Here is a 14,947-nt window from a genome sequence, read left to right on the forward strand (position 1 = left end):
ATTTTAATTTCCCTGTCAAAGATCGAAATACCTTTTAAATTCTGATTGTGCATAATACTTAAAGACAATAATTCAGTCACCAAAATAAATAAAAAAGGGGAAATCGGGCAGCCCTGTCTGACACCACGTTTTATAGAAAATCTTTGTGAGGTGAACATATTAACTATGACAGAGCTAGAAATTCCTTTATAAAACATTTCAATGATATTAACAAACGAAGACCCAAAACCAAACAATTTAAGAGATTGCAGAAGAAATTCATGCTCAATGGTGTCAAAGGCCTTATAAAAGTCTAGGAAAAGTATAATAGCATCAGATTTCACAAAGTCAGCATAATCCAGTAAATCTAAAACAAGTCTTAAGTTATTACTAATGTGTCTGCCTTTTACAAAGCCCGATTGTGTTTCTGAAATAATATGATTAAGCTTAACTTTCAATCTATTTGCATATACCAAGGCCAATACCTTATAATCAACCGTAAGAAGTGTGATTGGTCTCCATCCCCGGATTCTCTTCTTTGCCGTCTTTCGTGTGTCAATGGCGTAAAATGAGGGGGTGGGGGAGGCGGAGACTTGAATTTATATGGGCTTGTTATTCCAATGACGATCGTTTTCAGCCGCGGCATTTATGAAGGGCAGATATTGCGTACACCTGAATATTAACGGTACGCACAGTTTCATAAATCAGGCGGTGAGAGGAGTGTAAGCATAATCTTACGCCAACATATACGCCCGTTTCTACGCAACAATGATAAATGAGGGCCATTGTCTGTCAAATAAACCCTGTGTGGCATTTTTGCATCTAGATAATGCAGTTTTGTTGATTTTAATGGAAGGAATGTAGTTTTGTTTTTTGTGTATATTTTCCATATATTGTGTATATTTTTGTTACTAATCTTGCCAGATTTAGTAACAACTGTTCTGAAAACTTTAGTTGTGGGAACAGAGCAGGGCTGGGTTTCCCGATAACGATTGAACTTAGCACTTAAGAGCGCTTTCTACGAGCTACTTAACGAACATTCGTTGTTCATTTACGTGCGTTTCCCAAAGAGTCACTATTCATTTGTCAAGTGCGGAAATGTCACCAATAGAATGACTCGACTGTGTAGCAGAAGCTTGTTTAGGCTAATGATCTTCAGCCGATGTGCACTAATATTTTTTATAATATATTTTCATTATTGTTCAATGACTTTTTAAATGTTTTAATAATTTATTAAATATTATTTTCCGTATTTAGTTAGGACTCGTCCCACTGCGAAATGCCTTCTGCGTTTCTATTATAGTTTAGATTATTATTATTATTTGTTGTTTATATCTATGTTTATTTATTATTATGGATTATTGCATTGTACCGTAAATATTTATTTGGTTTCTTTAATTAGATGCCATTTCCCTTCAAAACAATGTTTAGATGAATTATAGCAGCAATCGGTATGAACCATTTATCAATTTGCTATACCAACTTTTACCAAAATACAAACAAATTTTACCAACTTGTACAAAATACGTTTTCCTTCTTTATTAATTTATGTTTAGTCATTTAAATTTGATTTCTCATTTGAATTTTAAATATATTATATTATATATTTAATATAAAATAAACAAAGAAGAACCCAATAAATAAATAAACATTTAAAACATTACATTATTGTCATTGCAGGAGTGCAATTTGCTGGTTGTCCTGCAGGTGACCTTGTAACTCTGTTGTCTTACGATGAACTTTTGAATGAACGATTACTCCAGAGCACTCGTAGATCTACGAGGATTTTCAAGTGCAACTTAAGTTACGAAGCTTTTGGGAAACAGCCCGTAATTCTAAGATGATTCGTACGATCGTTTTTACGATCTACTTAGCCTTACGATGCTTTTGGGAAACCCGGCCCAGGACAGTTATAAGATCAGCAGGAAAGCCAGCAATGAATCTGGACAAGTTCGGTATTTTACACTTAAAGGTCTGTTTTCATCCTTGTTAAAATGCATTAAACTTTCGTTTACAAAGATGTTAAACTCACCGAGTGGTCAGGGGTGTTCATGCTCACACAAAAATAGCTGCAAAAGATGCTTTCCAACAGGTTTTATCATAGTTTTTGTCCCACTTCATTGACTTGTTTTAAATGTGCTGTGAGGTACTTTGGTTGTATTCTTACAATTGGCAAAGGTGGATTATCGCCACCAACTGGGCTGGAGTGTCTTTTATTTAAGCTCTCAACGGAAGAATGTACAGATGTGAGGCGTTTGGAAAAATAGGTCCACAAGTTTACAACAAATGCTGAAACACCTGTTAGAAAGCATCTTTTGCAGCGAATTTTTTGTGAGCATATCAGTGAACACCCCTGACCACTCGGTGAGTTTCACGTCTTTGTAAATGAAAGTTTAATGCATTTTAGGAAGGATTGTTCCTGTGCACCTATACACACATTATAGAGGTGGGAGGTGATAGAACAAACACCCGAAAATTCTCGGGCCAGCATCATATGTCCAAATTTCAGTCAAAACCGTTCTATTTCATCATAAACAATCTGAAAACAGGGCTTTAAGTGTAAAATACCGAACTTGTCCTTTAAGGGTCTCTAAAGGATTTCTAAAGTATACATCACAACATTTGTTTAAGTATTGTTAGGACGCACTCATATTATCCAAACTACACCAAACGATGCCCCAGCGCGATACTAGACCGATATGGATTTTTCAGTGCCGATGCAGCTACCGATTTTTGTTTCATCAGCCTTAGCCGATGACCGATACAAGCTGCCGATTTTCTTGAGCCGGTATTTGGAGCTGATACTGCTTTTGCTCACTCAATTTACATCATAAAAATGACACAATAATGATGCCAAATGTTACAAGTCTCAATTTAAAAAAAGTAACTTTTCTGAACTAAAAAAAACTATATTTAACAAATAGTAAAAACAGGTAAGTGTGCTATGGAACCATGAACTGCACTCTCCACAATGACGAGGAACTATCAGCAAAAGATATTAACTTCTAGCACTTTACTACTACAAATATATATAGGGGTGGTTTCCCGGACAGGAATTATCTTAAACTAGGACTAGAGCTTAGTTTAATTAGGAAATATAACTAGTTTTAAAAACATTACTTGTGTCCATTTAGAGGCAAAACACAGGGCACTGATGTATTTTAAGATGTTATTAGTTTGGACTTTTCTTACATTAATTTTAGTCTAACCGCACCATAGAGATGAGAAACAAAAACCCACTTTGTTCAGCTATGATCAGCTGTTAGGCCGAGCTTTCGCTGTGTCATGGAAAGGTTGGTTGTTTTTAGTCACATGACCTGCATTCGCTTGCGGGTTCCAGCACTCTGTCTGTAAATAATGCCGGAAAAAAATCGGCGAACATTGCAGCCACGTATCGGCCGATGCCGATACACATAAACTCGCAAATATCGGCCCTATATATCAGCCGGCAGATATATCAGTCTCTCTCTACTCCAAACTCCCCCAGAAGCATGCACTCACACTGTACTTTTATCAATCTGAGCCCAGGCACGCTTTCTTCATTAGGATGCGATTGTTTTGAAAAAGCAGGAAGTAAAGCGCTCTCTTAACACTGGAACTCATCGAAATGTTAAGTCTGTGTTTTTTAATCGGACTTGTTTGGTGCGCGATGACAGAGCCCTCTCACATGTCATCATATTGATTAGTTGATTTGTCACATGTGCAGCTCAGACATTCACCCAACCCTGCTGCGTTCATCAGAAGGTTTTTACGGAGGCAAATGTAGGTGAGTGGTCATGCAATTGACGTCTCTTCTTTTGAATCGTGCTCTGGCACGATTGCACTCACACTATAGCTTTCCGCGCCTAAGCCCAAGTGAACTGCACTCCAGCCCACCTCTGTAAGCCAGCCAGGGCGCGATAAACCAAACCACGCCCTGGCGCGGTACAGCGATCACAATAGTCAAATGAACCAGTCTTTGGGGGTCAAACCACGGTTTGGATAATGTGAGTGTGCTCTTAATCTAGTCAGCAAACAACAAAGGTTGCAAACTGGACAAAATGGAAATGTAATCCAGCTAGCACACAAATCTAGTGTACATGTTTGTTTGCCCAATTCTAGGACTCTTAAAAATCCTTAACTTTTTCAACTAATAAACTAAACCTGCAGTGCGTCAGCAAGGCCGAATGCAGGCACCCAACTTGAAAGGCTTTGTGGCTGCCTGAAGTGTGGTGTAAGTTTGTGATGCAACACTCACCTGGTTCCACAGTTGGACAGAGGGTGCTCGAGGATACCTGGTTGTGTTCTTGAATAGCCCACTTTTGTCTCCTGGCAAAAGAGGAGAATGAGCATGGTGCAGCTCTGCACCACTCTCTGTGCAAGGAGCGGGATTCTGCTGGCTCTGTGACTAGTAGCCCCACAGCGGCAGCAAATCAAGATGTGACATTGATACACAGACTGTAACATAAGCACAACTCACACACTGCTACCTGAGCACAGTGGTGATGGCACCACCTTCATGAAAACATATGATTTAGTGGCACAGCTAAGTAGGCCGCTAACTGCAAGAGGTAGAATCAGGGACCTTACTCACTGAAAGGACCCGGGAAGCCAGGGAGGAAACATCCAAATTATAGAATCTGGCGATGTGATGACCAGCCAGCTGCATTGCAAATATCCTGGATAGAAACTCTCTGGACCCCAGCCCATGAGGGAGCTCATCAAATGTTCTAAAACATCAAAAGAGCAATCTAATCCCTGCCTGGAATAACCCAAGGGTATTGCATTAACAAGGCAATGTGACAGTCGCTGCTTAGAAACAGGCCGCCCTTTAGAACAGCCTCCATAGCATAGAAAGATCTGCTCTGACTTCCAAAACAAAGAAGAACGCTCAACTATATACACAAAGCACACCTGTAATCAAATCGTGCCTACCCATTAAACACCCATCAATATTAGTGTAAAAAGCTGTGATGGACAGAACAAAAATCTCCAGGAGTGTCCTAGCCATGTGATTCACATTATTTCACAAACACTGCCCATTAAAGGGCATAAAGGCACCTGGTAAAAAGGGGGTTTCCACTTTGTAAGCGTATCGGATACGTGACACAACAGCGTGTCTACTTAGTCATTGTAAGCAAATCCATCAGACTGGGGTTACCATGTCTGGTTCAGCAAATTTGGAGCGACCAGGAACACTAACTACCTCTGCTCCCTGATTTTGCTCAGCATCAGTGGCAACATTTTTCGGGAGAATGCTTACTTGGTGATGCTCGGCCATCACATCATGAGTTTGTTGACAGCAAAAAATGAGGGTGTAACAGCAAGAAAAACAGAGGACAATGAATGTTCTCATCAGTAACATAAAGGGGTCCACCTCCACCGTCCAGAACCGCTCCAAAATCAGCCGGGTAAGCGGGTTCAGCCTCCACTCTCGATGAAGAACTCTGCCTCTTAATAGCATGTTAAGTCCAAGGTTCACATGGTCAGGAATGTATGCTGCTCTGACAGAGAGCAGATGGTTATCAGCCCACAGGAAAAGACATTCCGCCTGCCTGTAAAGGGCCCTTGATGGCCTGACCTTCAAAGTGTCTGAAGCAGACCTAATTCCCAACTGCAATCTCTAGTCCACTCCAGCCCTCCTGGTACCAGCGGTCTTTAACGTGGAAGACATACCGGCCGCGGTACTCCTCCCAAATCCAGCTCTAGTCATCTCGACAGTAGCCTCAGCTTCTTCCGAGTTAATCAGTGAACCCACTCTTCTGCCCGAACTCTGCCACGAGTCCAGTCTTCAGCCTGAACTCTGTCACGAGGCCGTTCTCTATTCTGAACTCTGTTACAAGCCCATTCTCCTGCCCAAACTGTGTCATGAGCCAATTCTCCAGCCTGAATTCCGTCACAAGCCTGTTCTCCCTCTCCAGCCCAGCCTCGGACCTGTAGTTTCCCCTGTTCTGCACAGGGTGCAAACTTGCTCTCCTGTTTTCTATTAGATGCACTCTCGCTCTATTGATCTGCACTAGGTGCACACTCTCTCTTCTGGTCTCCACAAATTCATGCAGTGGCCCAAATGATGTGGTCTTAATGGCAATTGGATATTGGATGTGTTTGGGCTGTACACACCTCCCTCAGAAATTTTGTCTGTTCTGTCTATCCTGTTATGGCTAAAGTGGCCGTCTCTGGATCCCTCGTTTTGGCCACTAAGACCAGGCAGGAGTCATACTCTTCCTCTCTCTTCACGCAATAGACATGGAGGCCATCTGTATCACTTATACTGTTGTCACGGGCCCATTTCCCCTCCCGGGTCCATTTCATGTAACACCAAGCCGGTTCCGGCCAACTCCGGGCAAAGTAATAAGGGAGTATCGGGCTCAGGTGTGCAAAGTGAGCGTGGCGAGGAGTGATTGGCCACTGAAGGGAAGGAGAGGATCATAAAGACGGCGCCCAGAATACTGGAAGGAGAGTGCTGTTCCGCGGGTTCGCTTGGGGAGCCCCGCTGGGGTGTTGTGAACGGGGTATGGGCGAGGGAAAGCCGGGAAAACGAAGCACTAATCTTGCTATCCCAGTCTGCTTTTTAAGTGTGTTAGCCACCCAGCCCGTTGTGGAGACCCATTGGTGTGTGGGAACCGAAGAAGAGGAGGAAGGAGGAGTTCTCGTAGTCGCAGTTTTAACGTTTACATCTGGTTGTCCTCTGCCCCAATCACCCGAAGTATCAGGACTCGGAGTCCGGTCCAAAGCGGTGGCCCTGACCTTACGTCACTGTGAGTGTGTGGAGTGCGGTGGGTGAATCTTTTGAGAGTGTACACTAGGATCATTGGAGTGTTGTGCCTATTCAGTGTCGTCAGTGACCACTCCCCAGGCTGAAGAAAGAGCCCTGACTACGAAGAGCAGAGTGGTGGCACTGGACAGCTGTCTTCTATATCTATACGACTGCGACCGATCGAACCCCTTTTCCACCTGGTGACAACATAGTGGCTGTGGAGAGCGCCAGTGCAAGAGCCCAGTTATACTTACCTGTGTATCCCCTGTATGCCCGAGCCAAGAGCCCAATTACACTTTCCTGTGTACCTACCTGTATGCCCAAGCCAAGTGCCCAGTAGTATCCACCTGTGAACACCCCTGTAAGCCCAAGCATTTGAAGTTGGGTCGTGTTGCTAATTGCTAATCGCTGTGATCTTCTCCCGGACCCCGCCCACCTGCCATACTTATGACTGGAAGTGAAGAGAGAACGTTTTGAGGAGGGGAGGAGATTTGCATTTTTGATTAAAGATTATGAGCACACACAAATCTTTTTATAAATAATGAAGCTCACCACAATATTAAATATATATATATAAATATAGTTTTTCATTTCAATTTCATTGCGACTTTAAACATTGTATTTTTTTAAATAACTATATTTATTAATAATCTATTATTAGTAGTAACATTTTTAATTTTTTCATTAAGCAAAGTGTTTGGTTGTCCAACTCCTACACTTTCCTAATGGCAGTGCTATAAACACTTATCCACTTAGTCTCTGCAATCATAATCAAGACTATACAATAATGTCTGATAGATTATACAGTGTTCATGTTAGAGAGTTAGTCATGTTCATCACTGAAGTAGAGTAAAGGTCTCCTGCTGGCTGATTATCATAATACAAAACACAGAAGAACACTTGAAGTACCACTCGAAAATAACTTCAACATTCCCTTTAAACTCAGAGACAGAATTATGCAGTGATGGTGACTCTTGATGACTCAAGAGAACATTGTTGATGTAGGACAGACTATGATCATAAACGCAACATCTTGAATGGCCAAACATTGATTTTGCTCCATCTTGTGGTGAAAACAAAGTGAGTGTTAATATTGTACAGTATTGTGTTATTCTGCTTAAATTATAACTTTCCTCCTACAGGCTCAAGCGTTTTCATATGCCTTCGTTTTATATAAATGACCATTTATGTGATTTATATAAAAAAGCAGCAAAACATCATAAACATCATTCCTAAACTATTGTGTGTACACATTCAGGCCCACTTTTCTTAGTTTTTAGTTCATTAAAATGTAAAAGGGTAAAAACAACAATTGCATCCTGTAGCTATTCAGATTATTTGATACACAACATATTTATTTTGTCTCTGTTTTTCAGACTTTACCAAAAATGTTTTAAGCAGAAGTATCAACAAAATTCTTACTGATCAACAACAAATGTACTTATAAATGAAAATGTACTTCACGTGCATATTGTTGCAAAATAAATTTATTGAAACAGAAAACTGTAAAATTACATATATCACATATGACATAAAAATATAGCATCAAACTCTGGATTTCTTATTCAAGTTTCCTTTGAAACTGTGAAAAATAGTAAAAAACAAAGCCGTTTCATATACATATTAGTGAAGGCATCAGAAATACCTGTCGGCTCATGAGGAATAATATATAAAGAGGAAAATTATGATGTGCATGAAAAATTTGCAATAAAACATAAGATCAAAATAAAATATCCATTAGCATTACCAAGAAAGTGATAGCGAGGGTGCTTTAACTGGGATTATCAAACTTTATGATGCAAGGACTTCCAATATAAATGATTTTTATTTTTAATGATCTTGTGAGGGATGAGGCTGACTGGACAGAGTTTGGGAAATAATTGAACAGAAAGGGATTTTGTGCTCCTTAGTGAAAGATTCAAGATTTTTATTGTCATATCTATCTATATGTATTAGGAAGGGGAACGTGAAGACAGTACATTTTGATACACAGGAGAAACAAGTGAGGAGTTACTGAGAAAGGGACGGTCAGAGGAAGAGAGACAAGTCATAAAAGAGGATGGGCAGATAAATTAACAGAAACAAAGAAATGTTAAAGAGACAAGAGGAGATGCAAGAGAGCGGGAAGGTTATGGAAAGCAGAGACAGATAGAAAAGAGACGCGTTTAATTCATACAATCATCAAAAGTCATGAAACTCTAAGGTTAAATATGGTGTACCACAGGGATTTGTTTTAGGTCCCATTCTCTTCTCACTGTACATGCTTTCTCTATGAGACATTATTAGGAAACACAACGTCAGTTCTTATTGTTATGCTGGTAATACCTAGCTTTACATTTCTTCTGTACCTGCATATACACAATAGTTTAAGGTTAACAGACTCAGTTGGCCCATCCACTCTTTGAGATCACAAATAATTTCCTTCTACTTAATTCTATAGATCTAAACAAAAAAAATATACTAGTCAACATTTGAAGTGGATCAAAGAAGTTCATCAAAGTTGTTCTAAGACAAGAACAGTTATTGGGTATTGGTTTAAGACCAATTATATGAAACGCCTGATCCACTTCAAATGTTGACCAGTTTAGTTAACTACAGTTAAGAACGTGCATAGCAATCGATTTCAAAATGACTTCCTGATCCTGTTAAAACTGAATAACCTATAAAATAAGCTGCATATTTGGGATAAAAGGTTTAAGTACTTCAGTTCTTATAAAACTTTTAACAACACAGCAATGCTAGGTTAAACATACCAAGAACAAACATGTTATTACTTAGTGTTTTATATGTTTATTTAAAGTTGAAATAGTAAATTTAATATTATACTAAATTATTTCCACAGATTTACACTATTTGTGGTGGCACGTAACGGTGCTGTGCATAGAGTTTTTACAGTAACAGCGGAAGTTGAGACATATAAACAGATGAATAACTGACGTGAGGCTTTCAGTTACGAGTTCACACTGGTGCGGTTTAGTTTGATGCGGGGTGCAAAAGAGACCACCTGTGAAAACTGCACCCTAAAGGGGCGGTCACACTAGACTTTGAGCATTTTAGAGCATTTAGTATGCTTTTAGTATTTTATGCTGCTTTCTATGCGGTCACATATCTCCATATGATATGAATTTGTAGGTCAGAGCTCACCAGACTTAAACTTTGGTATGCAGCGAAATGCGAAATCTTCATGTGAGCTTGCTTTTTCGGTCTGATGAATTCACATGTGTATGAATGGAAGTGTGACAGCCCTTAACATCTGCAACAGTATGAATGCAACCGTTTTACAGCTTAAACATAGCATAACTGAAGGCATTTAACTTAAAATTAAATTCCTTCAATTTACAAAATAAATAAATAGTATACAAAGCCAAGGGTTAGTAAATGTATTTGTGTTAGCCTTGTTCTAGTGCACTTATGTATTACTGTTCTTGTGTTGCTTTAATTGCCGTTACCTCATTTGTAAGTCGCTTTAGACAAAAGTGTCAGCTAAATGACTAAATGTAATATTTTAATGAAAAGAAATCGATATACAAAAGGCATAGAAAATATTTAAAATTGAAGAAAGTATTTGATGATTGACTTAGTCAGTGTAACTCAGCTCTGCCAGAGAGCAACTGATCCTCAGTATACTACACTGAATTTAAAAGTCAAATAAATAAAATCCAGCTTGTATAAAAAAAAATTTAAGTTCAAGTACTTAAACTAGTCACCATCTTACGAAATAACTTCCCCTTACATAATAAAATAAATAAACCCTAAAACTTTCATCATTCATACAGACAAGGCATGAGTGAGATACAGCTGATTTCCACACACTTTACGCTCATCTGCTGGTCTCAGTATGCAGTATGTTGGCTTGGACATGAAATCATAGATTGGAGTCCTCCAGCAATCCATACTTGCCCTCGAGTATCTTAATCGTAGCAGAGAGTGCACTGCAGGCAAATAAGACAAAGTCAAAATATTATACGTAAACTTCTCAATGGTTAAATATACATCAAATAATGAACAGATTGTTCGCTTATTGCGTCAAGATGGCAGTTACTCACCAGCCAGGTCTGATTATTCGGTATCTGCCACACACAGACAGATCCACGACTGTAGAGCCCAAACGACTTTTGTCTCCAACTGGGCCACCGTCCACCACAGCTGCCAGACTGGGCCACAAATCCTGAAACTCCTTCAGGAAAGAAGAAATAAAATCAACACAAGTTTGTTTGTAAATGACTGAAACCCTTCAGTTATTTACTTACGTGTACAGTAACAGTGCTGGTGTGTGAGCTGATGTTAGCACTGGTGAGAGCGAGTGGCTCGCCGCACATCTGACAGAGGCGTCTCATAAAAGAGTGATCTGGAATACGAACCCCTATGAGCTACGGCACAAAAACAACTAATCAGGATACAAGTTCCTAAACACACACAAATATCTACTCGCATGAAAACTACACTATAGATGTCTAGTGAACAGCCCACCTTAGTGAAAGGATTGAGATCAGTGTTGAGTGCTGCAGATCTCTCCAGAACAAGTGTAACAGGACCAGGCAGCAGATCTGTGAGCAGTTCTTCTTTCACCGAGACCTTACAGAATCTGAAAGCATTAGACAACATCAATGCAGGTGATATACATCCAAACATCAATGCTTGAGTTCCTTTCATTACTTTGGATAAAAGCATCAGCTAAATACAGAATAAGTCAAAAATATGCTTAATATAAAAACCTCATTTTATGCATTTACATGACCTTACATGTTTAAAAGGTAAAAATTGGCGTGAGACTGTGCATATAAACGCACTCACGCACTCACTGAGCTTACAGGAATATTGACATTACCTGAAGCACTTCATGTCTTGATGACATGGGGATGCAGTTATGGAGTCATAAACTGTGTTTGTAGACTAACAAATAAATAAATGTAAATTAATAAATAAAGTGTTGCAGGGATGACGTGTTTTTGTAGGCCAACCTTGGAAGTTAACGGGACACTGGGTCCCTCACTTAAAAGCCCATTGATTTTCAACAGAAATTCATTTAAATACCCTAGTCAACGTTTAAAGTGGATCAAAATAATTCAAAGATGTCCTAAGACAAGGACATGTATTATTCAAAAGTTTAACCCTTTAACAGTCACCCCCCATAACTCTGGCATTCTTTGGTCTAGAAGCAAAATCTTGGTCTCTTTTTAAAGAAGACAATTTATAGTTTTACACTGAAGTGTTTGAAGTTGTGAATATTAAATGAAAAAAATAGTTATACCCGTTTAAATTTATTTGAAATAATAAAAATAATGCAATAAAGTATACTCTCTCTAATCAAATGTATATAAAAATTAAAATGTTTTACTCTCAAAACACAACAACAATAAAGACACTAGTCTCAACTAGTTCTGAACCAAATTTTAAGTTAAAAATCACAAAAAATTAAGATTCTGTCACTTTTTGTGGTTTTACCAACCAAGGCCACTAGGTGTCAACGGTTAGCTGCATTATCTTGTCACAAGTTAATAAATTACTGTCTCTGTATTGTTTTTAATGGTTTTGAAATATGAAAACTACATTCTTAGAGCTTTCCAACAATATATAGTTTGTCAAGATAATTTCAAGTTTATAGGGTATTAGTGTTATAAATAGATAATGTATTCCTATGGGGTGACTGACATTTAACAAAATTACTGTCACAATACAAATTCTGTCATCAAATGGCCTTGAAATACGAAAACTACATTCCCTGGGCTTTCCAACAATATATAGACCTTTTGTGTGTTTGCAAACAGAGATGACGTTTTTTGTGGGCGGAGACCAACTGGTGGCAGAAAGTGACAGCTCCGCAACAGCGGTGTGAAGTGTTTTAGCGTTAAACTGTGATTTTTATGGATCCGGTGTTCTGTAGAAGTCTGTTTCCCCAATATTTCTCTAAAGTGTAATGTTTCTTATAACATTTTCACCAATTTACGTTTATTTTTTAAATAAATTAAAAGTTTAAATGTCTTGGCTACTGATATGTGTGCATGCATGTAACGTATATGTATTGTTCTTTATTGGTAAATCAATTATTTTTACAGTATGAATCGCTGAAGTACTTATAAGAGCAATACTATCATGTATTCTGTATAATATCATTAATTAAATATTTCATAATTTTCCTGTTTTCAATTTCTTCCTTATATTTATAGCTTACGTGTTTGTTCTAAAACTTATGTTTACATACAAATTCATTTGTATTTTATATTATTAACACTTTACATGATGTGTGTGTGTGCTATGTTAATATATTTATTAGTAAACATCATAATTTATAACAAACAGGAAGAAGACATAGGCTAAGATAGAAGGTAAAAAATAAGTAATAGAAAACAGAAAAAAACGAAAACTTTAATAAATGGTAATATTATTGATATTATGAACCAATTCAAATCTTTAATCTTTCTAAATAAATGATAAACGTAACGTGATGAAAACGCTATAAGAGACACATAGAGGGAACAGACTTCGACAGAACACCGGATATCTTCTCTAATTATTTTCTATTCAAATTATTAAAAGATTTTCAGATGATTTCATCACTCCAGTCTGTCCGGTTAAGGGCTTATTGCAACCATAAACACCTACGTTTATCTTCAAATGGTGGCTTCGACGACTGTATACTATAAAAATGAAGGTCATCTATTTCATCTACATTTTCTAGTGAGTTATATTGTTCGTTTCACTCGTGTCACATTGTTATTTTGACTAATAAATAAACATGAAACACTAATTTGAGTTGAACTTAGCTTTTTTGCTTATTAGTTTCCTTCTAAAAGAAAAGGGAGTGATGCAAGACAGTGAAAAATGACTTAAAATGATCCTAAAAACAAGTGGCCCCTAAAAGCAAAGTGGCTCCCACCAGCCCCCCTCCCAGTTAAGTTACTGTAGTCTAGCACTGCCACTGACACACTTATGATTTCTCTATGGCAGTAAAAGAAGAAACTTATGATAACTACGAAGAGGACGGTAACATTAGTAGTTTTTAAAACAGCACATTCTCTGAACTCTGAAAAGTTAAGCACAAATGTGAACAAAATTTATAACATTTTTTAAATAAAAAACCTATGAGCCTATAGTCCTATTTAAAATACATTTTAAAAATAAATTAATTAATCAGAAGCAGAAATACTTTTAATAATCCCAGGGGGAATTACTTTCATTACAACTTCAGATATACATACATATATATATTTATATACAACTTATAATATTATAACGACATATAATATTAATTAAACTTCACAATTTTCAATGTCCATGCGGACAAACATATTTTACTTTCGTTTTTAAGGATCACAGGTCGTGGTAAAATATTCTCACAGTAACATACCTAGTATAATTTTATATAGATCTTTTTTTACTACATAATACTATTACTGTCTTGTTTTAACTTAAAAATAATTCATAAATTGAACAAAAATAGTAAAAAAAGTAATATATAAATTGTGCTAAATATTTTTACTTAAAAAGTCTCCCTCTCGCCAACAGGGGGTGCTGCAGCACCCGCAGCAACCCTACCCCACTTCCCGCTGCCATGTAACACTATGCTAATATTTGAATATTTTATCAAAAAGAAATCGTACATATAGAAATTTCATATGTTAAAAAAAACCTGTAGATGTCTTGTACGTCTCCCACACAGATGGCTAAAGGTTTGTCTCCGTTCCTGCCTTTGATATCATAAACTCTCCGGATAGCCTCTGAGTTTTGAGCCATGCAGGCCAGACCGTAGATAGTGTCTGTGGGTACCGCCACGACAAGACCTGACTTCAGAGCCGTCACTGTAGACTGCAACACTTCGGACATATCTGTGTACACATCACGAGCACTGGCTTTACTATTATAAACATCACGAACACATTAGACAGATGTGAGAGACCCAGAGACGATCAGACTGTGACAAGACAAACATGTTTAACGTTATTATTACATCAAATCAGATGTCTCACCGTGACTCTGTGTCGTCAGCTCATCTGTCAGTCGCAGGACTCGACTCTTCAACTCTTTACACATGACCACACTTTCACTCAACAATGAGTAAAAACAACCATTTAAACGTTTTAACCTAAAGAAAAACATACAGCGCTACTGTAAAGCCGGTGTCAGAGGCAAAGCATGCTTTCATACATGACGACACGATCGATGACACTTCATAATAAAAGTCCAGTAAAGGAAATTATACAATAAAAGTCCAATTATTTTTCTTTGCGTTGT

The 14,947-nt window shown here is 38.0% G+C and overlaps 1 protein-coding gene across 1 annotated transcript; it reads right to left on the reverse strand.

Moving 5' to 3' along the window:
- Positions 1–10,207: 10,207 nt before the first annotated feature.
- On the reverse strand, positions 10,208–14,908 carry yrdc (yrdC N(6)-threonylcarbamoyltransferase domain containing). The gene is made up of 6 exons (XM_055209583.2): positions 14,683–14,908; positions 14,346–14,541; positions 11,186–11,300; positions 10,966–11,085; positions 10,762–10,892; positions 10,208–10,647 (listed from the first exon to the last, which is right to left on the reverse strand). The coding sequence occupies exons 1-6, from the start codon at positions 14,810–14,812 to the stop codon at positions 10,581–10,583; spliced, it is 759 nt and encodes a 252-aa protein (XP_055065558.2). The 5' UTR covers positions 14,813–14,908; the 3' UTR covers positions 10,208–10,580.
- Between the last annotated feature and the right edge of the window lie 39 nt (positions 14,909–14,947).

The sequence above is a fragment of the Misgurnus anguillicaudatus genome, chromosome 10 (assembly GCF_027580225.2).
Source record: "Misgurnus anguillicaudatus chromosome 10, ASM2758022v2, whole genome shotgun sequence".
In the NCBI taxonomy this organism is placed as follows: domain Eukaryota; kingdom Metazoa; phylum Chordata; class Actinopteri; order Cypriniformes; family Cobitidae; genus Misgurnus; species Misgurnus anguillicaudatus.